Source organism: Mesoplodon densirostris, chromosome 4 (assembly GCF_025265405.1).
Source record: "Mesoplodon densirostris isolate mMesDen1 chromosome 4, mMesDen1 primary haplotype, whole genome shotgun sequence".
In the NCBI taxonomy this organism is placed as follows: domain Eukaryota; kingdom Metazoa; phylum Chordata; class Mammalia; order Artiodactyla; family Ziphiidae; genus Mesoplodon; species Mesoplodon densirostris.
This window is the reverse complement of record NC_082664.1, coordinates 30,681,636-30,694,732: the sequence shown is the minus strand read 5'-3', so window position 1 is coordinate 30,694,732 and position 13,097 is coordinate 30,681,636. Positions and strand designations below refer to the sequence as shown.

Here is a 13,097-nt window from a genome sequence, read left to right as displayed (position 1 = left end):
TATCTTAGCATCCAGAACACACATAACCATATCTGATTGCATTAGTGTGTTAAACCAGAGTTGTTACTTACAGAAAAGTCTCAGTTTACAATAGAATTTGACATGTAAAGGCACATGTGTCTTCCAGAACAACCTTTTAAAAATCAAAAATTAATCAGAAAGCTGAACACTGAGAGCTTTTAATTAGAAATGTAAACATGTTTATTCAATGTGCAGTTGGTCTTCTAGTGAATTTCAAACTACACTTCTTCCAAACATCATGCCAATAGCAAGCCTCAGTGTACTACTGATAGATTTAAAATTTATCAGAGTAGTGAAATTAACCTGTTGTTTCCAGGAGTAGAAATTTAACTCATAGAGGTTCTTTTTCTATAACCTCAAGGGAAGAGTGGGAGATGGATTTTGTTATTTTCTTCAAGTGGAGGAAGAGGTTTTAGTAGTTAAAACACAAAATAATAAATTTCAGGAAGTTTTTTATATGTTTCTGTTTATTAAAAAGATAGTAGGAGGGCTTCTCTGGTGGCGCAGTGGTTGAGAGTCCGCCTGCCGATGCAGGGGACACGGGTTCGTGCCCCGGTCTGGGAAGATCCCACATGCCGCGGAGCGACTAGGCCCGTGAGCCGTGGCCGCTGGGCCTGCGCGTCCAGAGCCTGTGCTCTGCAACGGGAGAGGCCACAACAGTGAGAGGCCCGCGTACAGCAAAAAAAAAAAAAAAAAAGATAATAGGAAATATTCATTATTTTATTATGTTATAGTTACATTTAAGCTAGGCATATATTCTGCTAGATGTCCTGTAGTGAAATCTTACAATTAAATATTCACCATCATTTATTATTTTTACCATGTCTTGTGTTTGGTAGACCTGCAAATGCCCCTTTTAATACTAAAGGAACTCCATCATTACTTAAAATTATTTTTCAGAGTTGGCCAAAACAAAGCAAAATAATAGGAGACCTAGATAGCAGTAAAACAACTAGCATCCAATCTCAGCATTAGCACTTGACAGTGGAATACTGATAATACTTTATGTCTAACTTAAGCAGTTTCCATTGCTGTGATTTTAGTTGTTTGGCCATGGCATATCTTTACTGAATAAATCAAAGAAGCTGTTTAAAGAAAACATATTCCCGAGCAACATGATTTTTCTTAGGTTTTATATACTGATTAATCCAGTCTCTTCTGGTTATGGAATATAACTTGTTGCTTCAGTAAGTGCCTAAAGAAAAAAAATTGATGGTTACTTCTTTGTTTCCTGACTCTTTTAATTTTGCTAATAAAATATATCTATATTTCTCTCTCCACTAAAATGAATTCTGTAAAGTATAACTGTAGCATTTGCCATAATATTATTATTTAAGCAAACATAAGCCTTTAAATGAAAAAAATGCGAGGCTATAATTTTAAGCTTGATTTGGTACATTATTTTTGTTTATTTTTTGATACCTCTGTTGAGACATAATTCACATACTATACAATTCACCCATTTAAAGTGGTGACATTAGTATATTCACAGAATTGTTCAACCATCACCACAATTGATTTTAGAACATTTTCAACACCCCATAAAGAAACCCCATACTCCTTAACATCACCTCTTCAATCCCTCTCATTCCCCGCCATTGAAAGTGGACAATTTATTTATTTATTTATTTATTTATTTATTTATGGCTGTGTTGGGTCTTTGTTGCTGTGTGCAGACTTTCTCTAGTTGCGGCGAGCAAGGGTGCACAGGCTTCTCATTGCAGTGGCTTCTCGTTGCGGAGCACAGGCTCTAGGCGCATGGGCTTCAGTAGTTGTAGCACGCGGGCTCAGTAGTTGTATCTCGTGGGCTCTCGAGCTCAGGCTCAGCAGTTGTGGCGCACAGGCTTAGTTGCTGCGCGGCATGTGGGATCTTCCTGGACCAGGGCTTGAACCTGTGTCCCCTGCACTGGCAAGCGTATTCTTAACCACTGCGCCACTGGGGAAGTCCGCGATGGTTTTTATTATAGTTGTGCAGCCATCACCACATGCTAATGTTAGAATATGTTCATTACCTCAGAAAGAAACCCTGTACCCTGTACCCATTACCTCTATTCCCCCCAGCACCATCAAATATACTATCATAATAGATTTGCCTCTTCTGGACATTTCATATAAATGGAATCATACAATATATGGTTCTTTGTACTGATTTCTTTCATGTAGCATTATGTTTTCAGGGTTTATCTATGTTGTAACATGTATTAGCATTTCGTTTCTTTTTATAGCCAAATAATATTCCATTGTACGGATATGTCACATTTATCATCCATTCATCAGTTAATGGGCATCTAAATTGTTTCCATTTTGAGCTATTATGGATAGTGTTGTGTGACCATTCATGTACACATCTGTGTGGACATATGGTTTTATTTCTCTTAGGTATATACCTACAAGTAGAATTACTGAGTCATATGGTAACTCTATGTTTAACCTTTTGAGGAACTACCAGACTGTTTTCCAAAGTGTCTGCACCATTTTACATTCCCACCAGCAGTGTATGAATGTTCCAATTTTTCCACAACCTCACCAACACTTGTTATTATTTGTCTTTTTGATTATAATCATTCCTAGTGGGTGTAAAGTGGTATGTCATCATGGTTTTTTTTTTTTTTTTTTTTTTGCGGTACGCGGGTCTCTCACTGTTGTGGTCTCTCCACGGGCTTAGTTGCTCTGCGGCATGTGGGAACTTCCCAGACCAGGGCTCGAATCCGTGTTCCCTGCATTGGCAGGCGGATTCTTAACCACTGCATCACCAGGGAAGGCCTCAGTTAGTTTCTTATAGTACTTACTATTTGGAATCAAAAGTATTTCTGAGACTGTCATTTGTTTAGCCTCTGTGTGTGCCAAGAACTTTTCCTGTATTATTTTTAACACTGATACCAACCTTGTGAAATAGCTCTGTAATCCCCATCTTGTAGCTGAAGAATTTGAGGATTAAAGAAGTTAGTAAACTTGCCCTGGATCACACTAGTACCTAAATAGTAGAGTTGGACTCTTCTCCACAACTGAAACTGGTGAAAGTATTCATCAGTCTGGGAAGGTTAGCAAGTTAAAGGATAACTGACCATGTAATTCATAGCATCGGATTTCAGGGTTGTATGTTTATTTTTTCTACTATGGAAGACTTTGCTCTGGCTTCCACAATTTAAAAAGAACAATGGTTTCTCAGTAAGATCTTTTTTTTTTTTTTTTTTTTTTGTCTGTGTTGGGCCTTCATTGCTGTGCGCGGGCTTTCTCTACTTGTGGCAAGCGGGGGCTACTCTCCGTTGCAGTGCGTGGGCTTCTCTTGTTACATTGGCAGGCGGATTCTTATCCACTGCGCCAGCAGGGAAGTCCAAAGCATATTTTTAAATACCTAGTTTTGTTTATCATTTTGAAAAGAACTTGAAAAGTTAAAAATAATGTTTGACAGCAGAAAACCTAGGGCCTTTGCATTTCTGTGTAATTTTTAGGATCAGCTTGTCAATTTCTACAAGCTGATCCTAAAATTTTTTGGAAGTGTAAAGAACTTAGAATACCCAAAACAATTTTGAAAGAGAAGAAAAAAGTTGGTGGACTTAAACTATCTGATTTCAAAACTTACTCTAAAGCCATAGTAATCAAGGACAGACATATAAATCAAAGAAACAGAACTGAAAGTCCAGAAGTAAAGCCTTATATTTATGAACAATGATTTTTTACAAAGGTGCTAAAATAATTCAATGGCAAAAGGATATAATCTTTTCAACAAATGGTGCTGGGACAATTGAATATCCACATGCAAAAGAATGAATGGAAACCCCTGTCTCACCCTATCCATCATGCACACAATCCAAAATTAACCCCAAATTGGTCATAAACTGAAATGTAAGTGGTAAAACTCTAAAACTTCTAGAAGAAAACGTAGGAGAAAAACTTCATGACCTTGGGTTGGGCAAAGAGTTCCTTAATATAACAGTGATACATAGAAGAAAAAATTGATAGATTGGACTTTGTCAAGATTGAAAACTTTCACACTTCAAAAGATACCATCAAGAGAAGAAGTATTTAGGGAATTCCCTGGCAGTTCAGTGGTTAGAACAATGCGCTTTCACTGCCGAGGGCACCGGTTTGATCCCTGGTTGGGGAACTAAGATCCCACAAGCCACACAGAGAGGCCGAAAGAAAAAAAAAAGAGAGAGAGAGAAGAGGTATTTATATACCCGTGTTCATAGCACTGTTCACAATAGCCATGAGATGGAAGCAACCTAAGTGTCCACTGGCTGATGAATGGATAGACAAAATGTGGTGCATACATACAATGGGATATTATTCAGCTTTAAAAAGGAAGGAAAATCCAATACATGCTGCAGCATGAATGAACCAGGACATTATACTAAGTGAAATAAGCCAGTCACAGTAAGACAAATACTGTATGATTCCACTTAAATGAAATACCTGGAGTAGTCAAACTCAGAGATGGAGAGTGGAATGGTGGTTTCCAGGGGCTGGAGGGAGAGAGGAAGGAGGAGTTACTGTTTAATGGGTACAGAGGTTCAGTTTTGCAAGATGAAAAGAGTTCGTGGATAGATGGTGGTGATGGTAGCACAACAATATGAATGTACTTAATGCCATTGAACTGTGTATTGTACCACAATTAAAAAAAAAGATACCATTAAGAAAAGGAAAAGGAGCCACAGACTGAGAGAAAATATTTGCAAATCAGTGCAAATCCTGTTAAAGGATTTATAGTTAGGGTATACAGAGAATGCTTACAACTCAGTAATAGGAAGATAACCTAATTAAAAAATAGGGTAACACTTTGGGTAGATCTTTCCATACCGGTACAGCCAGTATGGAAAACAGTTTGGCACTTTCTCAAAAGGCTAAACATAAACTTACCATATAACCCAACAGTTCCAATCCTAGGAATCTACCTGATGGAAATGAAAGCAATCTGCCCACACAAAGATGTATGCACTGATATTTGTAGCAGCGTTATTCATAATAGCCCAAAACTGAAAACAATCTAAGTGTCCATCAACTGGTAAATGGCTAAACAAAATATAGTATATCCATACAATGAAAAACTATTCACCAGTGAAAAGCAGCAAACTACAGACACGTGCAATGTCATGGATAAACCTAAAAAATGTTATGTTAATACAGATGGCCAACAGGCATATGAAAAGATGCTCAACATCACTAATTATTAGAGAAATGCAAATCAAAACTACAGTGAGGTATCACCTCACACCGGTCAGAATGACCATTGTCAAAAAGTCTACAAATAATAAATGCTGGAGAGGGTGTGGAGAAAAGGGAACCCTCCTACACTGTTGGTGGGAATGTAAATTGGTGCAGCCACTATGGAGAACAGTATGGAGTTTCCTTAAAAAACTAAAAATAGAGCTACCATAGGATCCTGCAACCTCACTCCTGGGCATATATCTGGAAAAGTCGAAGACTCTAATTCAAAAAGATACATGCACCCCAGTGTTCATAGCAGCACTATTTACAATAGCCAAGACATGGAAACAATCTAAATGCCCATTGACAGGAGAATGGATAAAGAAGATGTGGTATATATACACAATGGAATATTACTCAGCCATATAAAAGAATGAAATAATGCCATTTGCAGCAACATGGATGGACCTAGAGATTATCATACAGAGTGAAGTAAATCAGGCAGAGAAAGACAAATATCATATGATATCACTTATATGTGGAATCTAAAATATGATACAAATGAACTTACGTACAAAACAGAAATAGACTCACAGACATAGAAAACAAACTTATGGTTACCAAAGGGGAAAGTGTGGGGCAGGGGGGATAATTTAGAAGTTTGGGATTAACAGATATACAGTACTATATTTAAAGTAGATAAACAACAAGGACCTACTGTATAGCACAGGGAGCTATTTTCAATATCTTGTAATAACCTATAATGGAAAAGAATCTGGAAAAAAATATACATATATATATATCTCTGAATCACTTCGTTGTACACCTGGAACTAACACAACATTGTATGTCAACTATACTTCAATTTTAAAAAATTATGTTAAATGAAAGAAGCCAGTCACAAAAGACTTCATATTGTATGAGTCCATTTCTGCGCAGTGTCTAGAAAAGGCAGATTTATAGAGTTAGAAAGCAGATCAGTGGTTGCTTAAGGCCTGGGAGGGGAGTGGAGATTAACTATAAATGAACACAAGGTATCTTAATTGGGGTGATGGAGATATGGTGGATTGTGGTGATGGTTGCACAACTCTAAATTTTTTCAGTCATTGAATTGTACATTTTACAGTGGGTGCATTTTATGCAATAAATTATACCTCAGTAAAGCTGTTTTTCAAAAAAAAGGAGATGATACCTATCTCATAGGGGTTCTTGTGAGGATTTATTAGAACAAGTGCAGGTATAAACTAGGCATTCAGTAGATGACAATTATTATTTATTGTTATTATTTTTGCTATATAACAGCAGCATCTACTGTTAAGACACCAGAGTTAGCCACATAACATCTGAACCTCCTGTTATAGAAAACCAAAAAAGAAAGGGAAAACGTAGCTAAAGCCTAATTTTGTATGATATCATTTACTGACTTCTCATTCAGCATAGGATGGGGGATGGGGGGCAGCGACAGTTTTGAATTGTGAAGTCATAGCAAAGAGTGACAAACTTTCTTTTTTTTAAGAGTGACAAACTTTATATTCATAATCTTTCCTTTTTAGGGGGAGTAAAACTTGGATTAGGAGATTTCATTTTCTACAGTGTTCTGGTTGGTAAAGCTTCTGCAACAGCCAGTGGAGACTGGAACACAACCATAGCCTGTTTTGTAGCCATATTAATTGTAAGTATACACAGATTAAAAACGTATCAGAACTCATCTCCAAATTCTGATTAAAAGGTGGTCCTTTTAACCCCAGCTAGGCTGAGTGTTCCAATCACCTGGGGAGCTTTTTTAAAAACACAAATAATTGGACCTCACCTGAGTAATTCTCTACCTGGCCACACATTAAAATCACCTGGGAGCTTTTAAAACTGGGGGTCTCTACCCTGAGATATTAGTGGGCTGGCCAAAAAGTTCGTTCAGGCTTTTCCATAAGATGTTATGGAAAACCCAAACGAAGTTTTTGGCCGACCGAATATTTAATTTGTTTTAACTGTGTGTTTTTTTTAAAGTTCCCCAGGAAATTCTGGTAAGTACCTCCAAGTAGGAACCATTGCTTCAAGCCCAGCAGCATAGATAATGTAAAGAATTAGATCAGTCTTAAAGGGGTAAAGCAGATCCTCACTTAGTCTGCGTTTGGTGGTGGTATTGTGTTTAAGGCCACGACCTGCAGCATACAGTGTCCTTTGGGCAGTAAGTACGAGGCAAGAAAAGCTAACTCAGTGCACGATCACACATAGATTTTGCTCATAGTGCTACAACGTGAGCCTGAAGCTTTCAAGACAATGATTTAAGTAAATAACTCGTATTTCTTGTTGCTATTTTTGCTAAAGATGTGATATCTTTGATATATGTGAGTGAAGTTGGATGAGAGGTTAGACGAGAGCCTTTACTTATGCATTTATTTTATGATTACACTTGTGATTTATCTTGATCATATGACCAGTTAGAATTTTCATTTATTTTATTTCTCTTTTGAGGTTAGTTTTCTGGATGTGTTGAAGCTTTTAAGAAGAAAATTACTTACTTTGGATAAACCTTAAATGCAGCTCACCCTCCAGACTTTATAGTTAATGTCTCAGTAACTAGGATAAAAAAAGGGGTGTATTATATAGCTGCTCTGTGTTTATAAGAAAACAGTATACACTTTACAAACAAACTTTTATTGGTTTATTCCGTGAGCACCTTTTTGCCCCCAGACAGCATAAAGAACGTTCTTCACCTCTGGGATTTTTAGCTAGCCAAACTAAACCTACAGTAGCCAACCCAATAGTTTAGATAGAAATTTCAGTATTGTTTATTTGTTTTCAAAAATAATTTTACTTATTTTCAGATTCTATTCCCTATCTAGAATTGGGGATGAAATATCAACAATGTATGGATAATGATCTCTGTTGCAAAGGAAAATAAATGTTGTTTCCAGATTTAATGAAAAAATTTTGTTCTGAAAGTTAACGTCAAAGGATGTATTGAATTAACTAAATTAAAACTGAGACTTGTGATTGAGTTGATTTGCACAAAATACTTGCATAATTATGTCTGGGTTTGTGTTTTTTCCCCTCTTCTCCACAGGGTTTGTGCCTTACACTATTGCTCCTTGCCATTTTCAAGAAAGCATTGCCAGCTCTTCCAATCTCTATCACCTTTGGGCTTGTTTTCTACTTTGCCACAGATTATCTTGTGCAACCCTTTATGGACCAATTAGCATTCCATCAGTTTTATATCTAGCATATTTGCAGTTAGAATCTCATGGATTTTTCTCCTTTGACTATAATAAAATCTGGGGAGGACAAAGGTGATTTTCCTGTGTCCACATCTAACAAAGTCAAGATTCCCAGCTGGACTTTTTGCAGCTTCCTTCCAAGTCTTCCTGACCACCTGCACTATTGGGCATTGGAAGGAGGTGTCTACAGAAAATGGTTTTGAACATGTCATTGTGGTGGACTGAGTCCCTCAGTGCAGAAGCTGCCAGATTTGAGGGACAAGAACAAGGCAAAGTGATGAGCCAGAAAGTTGCTGTGCTCCCACCAGCAGGTTGACCTTTGGTCACAGGTGGATTTTACCAACGCTGCAGACTCTCAGGACTACCATTACCAAGTGGTTAAATGAAATGGTTTAAACCAAACAGGACTCTTCATTTTAAACTACATGTTGAAAGTCAACCTAATAAATCTGTATTGAATTCTGAACCTTTTCGCGAGATACTGTAAGGAGAGCAGGCACCAGAGCAAAATGGAAAGATGGAAAGGGGCTCAAACTTTCAGAATTTTTGCTGCAGACTTACCATTTTTAAATAAGACTTTTTTTCACCTGAGTCAAGTCAGAGGTGTAGGTTGATTCTGACACTTGTTCTCAAGCACTGAAGCTCATTACCATCTATGGCTGCCATTTCTTCCCAAGGCCAGTCTGAACTTATTTGAGGTTGCTTTATCTTAAAAGTCTTAACCTCAGGTTCCAAATGCAGTCATTTATTTCTGGAAAGAGTGGAACTATAACTCAACAATTCCCTATTACCCTTAGGTAAATTCTGGATTTTCCACCAAATTCCTAACTTTTAGGCATACTTGTAGGTTCAGTTGCCCCCAGATCCCTCCCTCCTTCCGTCTCTCTCCGGTACTCCCCTCACAAGCACTTCTGCTATACAGCGAATAAGACAGCTCTGTTGTGGAAGTAGATGATCCAGTTCTAGGATTTTGCTCTGTGTGTGGTGCAAAGAATGTGTCATGAGTCAATGCTACCAGCCTTGCTGTCGTACTTTCTTAAATAGCAAATGCAATGTGCCCAAAGACAGTAGGATTAAAGAAGAGTAAGATGGCTGGTGAAGCACTTTCTGTCCTGGTTTGTCTTTTCTTTTTAACTACAACCCATTGTCTCTTGACAGTAGGTCAGAATTTGAACCAATAGCCAAAAGCTGGTGGTTTATAAAGTTTATGAGTCAGTTGTATCAGTACAAAGCTTGGAGATAGCTGTTACTTCACTTGGTGAGCTGTGGGAGAACCAAGGGTCAGGGGGAGAACCAGCGGCCAAGAGGAGAGAGGAGGGGCCTCCAGCAGCCCATGGGACAAGATGAACTCACGGCCTGGGAAGGAGGGGATCCGAGTGATTCCTCAAGAACCTCGCAATGGGTGTTTTGTGTTTTCCCTTCCGCGTTACCTTTCGTTTCAGTGTCCCTTTGTGAGAATTGGGCTGCAGAGTTCAGGCCCTGTGCAGTTCAGCTGCGCAATGCCCATGAACAGAGCCTCCGCCTGCAAGCACACGGCACCTCTGGATGAAGCTTTGCTGGGGCACACCCGCTCTTTTACCACGGACAGCCCTCAGCCATGGTGATCAGACTCTACGCATTTGTGAGAAACTTAGTTTCTCCTTGTGGCTGAAGAGAGGCCAGCTTTCCCTCTGTTTCCTGCTGCTATCTCTCCAGCCATCATTTGATCTGGTTTGGGGTTCTCCTTGGAGTTTAGAGTATTTGTTTTCTGTCATGGAATATTTCTTATAAGAAACTAACTTTAGGGGTAATGTGCTGGTACTAACCTGTGTGTAAAAACTGGCTCCTCTTAGGCCCTTTTTCCCAAGATTTTCTTTTTCTCCTCAGATATGTGACAGTGTGGGTATTATCTTCCAGGAAGACATGCAGTTCAACAGTTACAACAAAGCCACCTGAACACTAATGTGTGATTTGAAGATTTGAAGCAGTCTTGAAGGGAGCCCTGACCTAGAGTAGTTTATTTGTGTGAGGATCCCAAACATACTGTGTCTTTCATGAAGGGTTTATCTCTGAAGAGGGTGTGTGGCGTGTGTGATTGTGTTCAAATCCATCCTATGTATTGCTGTGCTATGTAGAAAGATTGCCATAGACCTGTCACTTTCTGCAAGATGGAACCACATCTCAGCATAGAGAGAATACATCTTATTTCTTTAAAGCACTGGTCTGAGGCGCAGACTTTTCCTTTGAACCTTCTTAGAGTCAATTCAGTTGTTTCTGAAATATCAAAATGCTAGTAGTCTTCCACCATGAAAAATAGATTGTCACCAGAGAAAACAGTAGCAATTCCACTGAGGATGCGCCCTCGCCCAGGGGCAAGGGGTGGCTGTGGAACCAGACAGAACAAATGGTAAAACCTGACCAGCCCAGCTGACCTGCTTAATTAAAAGGGGAGGACAGGAAGAAAAGCAACCACTGATGTCTGTGTCTGACTGGCCTACAGAAGAATAGAGAGTGCTTACATACAGAATGTTGCCAACAAACTAGCCTCTGGAAATACCAACCATATTTGGAGGATTTGTAGAGGATTTTTTTCCAAGAGGAAGGGATCGCTTTTCTGTTTTTGATTCTCACCAGGTTAGTGTGTGGTCCTCAGATCACAGCTCTCACTGTAAATAACTCTCTTGATCAGAAAAAGGAGAAGATTTCTAAGCAACTTGAAAGAAAATCATAAGTGAACAATTTATTGATTTCACTACAGAAGCAACAACTGACGAGGTGGTGTTTTTACTTTTAAACTCACGGATCCCCATTTTTCAAAGTGTCCCTTGATTTAAAAAACCCTCCTCCCATAACAGATGCCCAAACAAATAATATGTTTAGTACTTGCCCTTTACTTGGCCTCAACAAACTTTATATATGTAGTCTTGATCGTATTTTGTAAAATGTGAGACAGAACTACCACATAAGATCTTCCATGGTCAGACATCTCAAGGAAGCCTCTGATCCTGACCCCCAGTGCCTGGCCTTGCGTATTTGCCCATTCATGATCTAGCCCTGAAGAAAATGAGCTCAGAAACCACTATGAAAAATTTTGTTCAATGTCTTCTGTGTTGCTGGCATGGTGCTGGAGTCTAAGGATGAAAAATGAGTAAGATGTAACCTCAGAATGTAGCTGTAGTCTCTTGTTTTCTGGTAAATACCAGCTTTAACTTCTCTAAAATATTAGCTACCTGTCAATAACCCCTTTTCATGGTAACTGTTATTGAGGGCTTATAAAATTGATGTTATAAAATGGTGACTTGAGTCTTCCAGAAACCAATCCTTCCAGTAACATACTGCTTTTTCTCTAGATTTGCTTTTGTCATTCTCCTCAACTCCAAGAGGATCCTGAACGCTGAGTTTGGGAAGAGACTTGAAAACTGGATGTTTGGTTTTTCCTGGGATGAAACAATATCACCATAAATTTGAGCCAAGAAGTGATCCTTGTGATCTTCTTGCCTCATTTTAAATTCCCCAGACACAGGAGATTAAAAACAGTGGTTTCAGCTCTTCACAACCCCATTGAAGCTGCAGAGCAGGGTATCCCAGCAAGGCCACCATCACGCTCACATCCCAAATCATCTGGATAGCATCATTGGAACAGTCCTCTCTGGCAAGAAACACCTCAGATCTGTGCATTAAAGATCAGCCTGGTGCTGAAGTGAACTCCCTTCTTGAATGTCTAAGCTGTTTCCCAGGGCCTCGGACAGCTTCAGCATTGCCCTGAGGAAGTAGTTGGGTCCACCCTGGTCCCTGGAATCTGGTGTTAGCACTTCAGCCTGGTCTGTGTAGCAGGAAGGACTTCCCAGAAAGCAATTTTCCTTTTAAAATAAGTGTTGCAACAGGACAGTTTACAAGTCAACTATTGGAACTGAGTACAGGACTGTCGTGTTTATGGTGCTATCAAGGTGCTGGGGTGTGGGTTTCAGTGGGATCATTTATCCTCACCTGTTCATTGTCTGGCTTTTGCTTCTACAGACACTGATTTGTACACGATTCAGACAGACTGTGAATACATCTTTTTTAAATACCTTTCAAATTCTTGGTAAGATATAATTTTGATAGATGAGTGCAGATTTTCCTGTTTTTTTGTCAAATTAATAAAGACCGCATGACTCCAGCTGTGCTAATTTTCTTACATGAAAGTATTATAATATGTAACTGAAAACTATTCAGCGATTATCAGGAAACAGTTTAGAAACACAAATGCCTTGTTTCCATCGTTCACTCATAATACAGTGGTATGGATTTTAGCAGGCCACATCTCTGAAGGGTACGATATTAAATCTATGGAAAGTCTCAACTATTTTTTTTAAACTTTATTTTTGACTGCATTGCGTTTTCATTGCTGCACGCGGGCTTTCTCTAGTTGCAGCAAGCTGGGGCTACTCTTCGTTGTGGTGCACGGGCTCTAGGCACGCGGGCTTCAGTAGCTGTGGCACGTGGGCTCAGTAGTTGTGGCTTGTGGGCTCTAGAGCACAGCCTCAATAATTGTGGTGCACGGGCTTAGTTGCTCTGCGGCATGGGGGATCTTCCTGGACCAGGGCTCAAACACGTGTCCCCTGCACTAGCAGGCAGATTCTTAACCACTGCGCCACCAGGGAAGCCTTCAACTATTCTTAACACTTAGTTTCTGAAAAATGTTTCTTCTAGAAAACATCTAACTCAAATTAATATAAAGACTCTCAACTTGTA

General features: G+C 39.2%; 1 protein-coding gene across 3 annotated transcripts in view; it reads left to right on the top strand.

The window, feature by feature from the left end:
• PSEN1 (presenilin 1) overlaps positions 1 to 12,519 on the top strand; it is an 87,412-nt gene extending 74,893 nt beyond the window's left edge. For all 3 annotated transcript variants that reach the window (XM_060095893.1, XM_060095894.1, XM_060095892.1), the window contains 2 exons: positions 6,723 to 6,841; positions 8,234 to 12,519. In XM_060095893.1, coding sequence (XP_059951876.1) covers positions 6,723 to 6,841; positions 8,234 to 8,389 — 275 coding nt within the window. In that variant the 3' untranslated portion in view covers positions 8,390 to 12,519. The remainder of the gene's footprint in view (positions 1 to 6,722; positions 6,842 to 8,233) is intronic.
• The last annotated feature ends 578 nt before the right edge of the window (positions 12,520 to 13,097 follow it).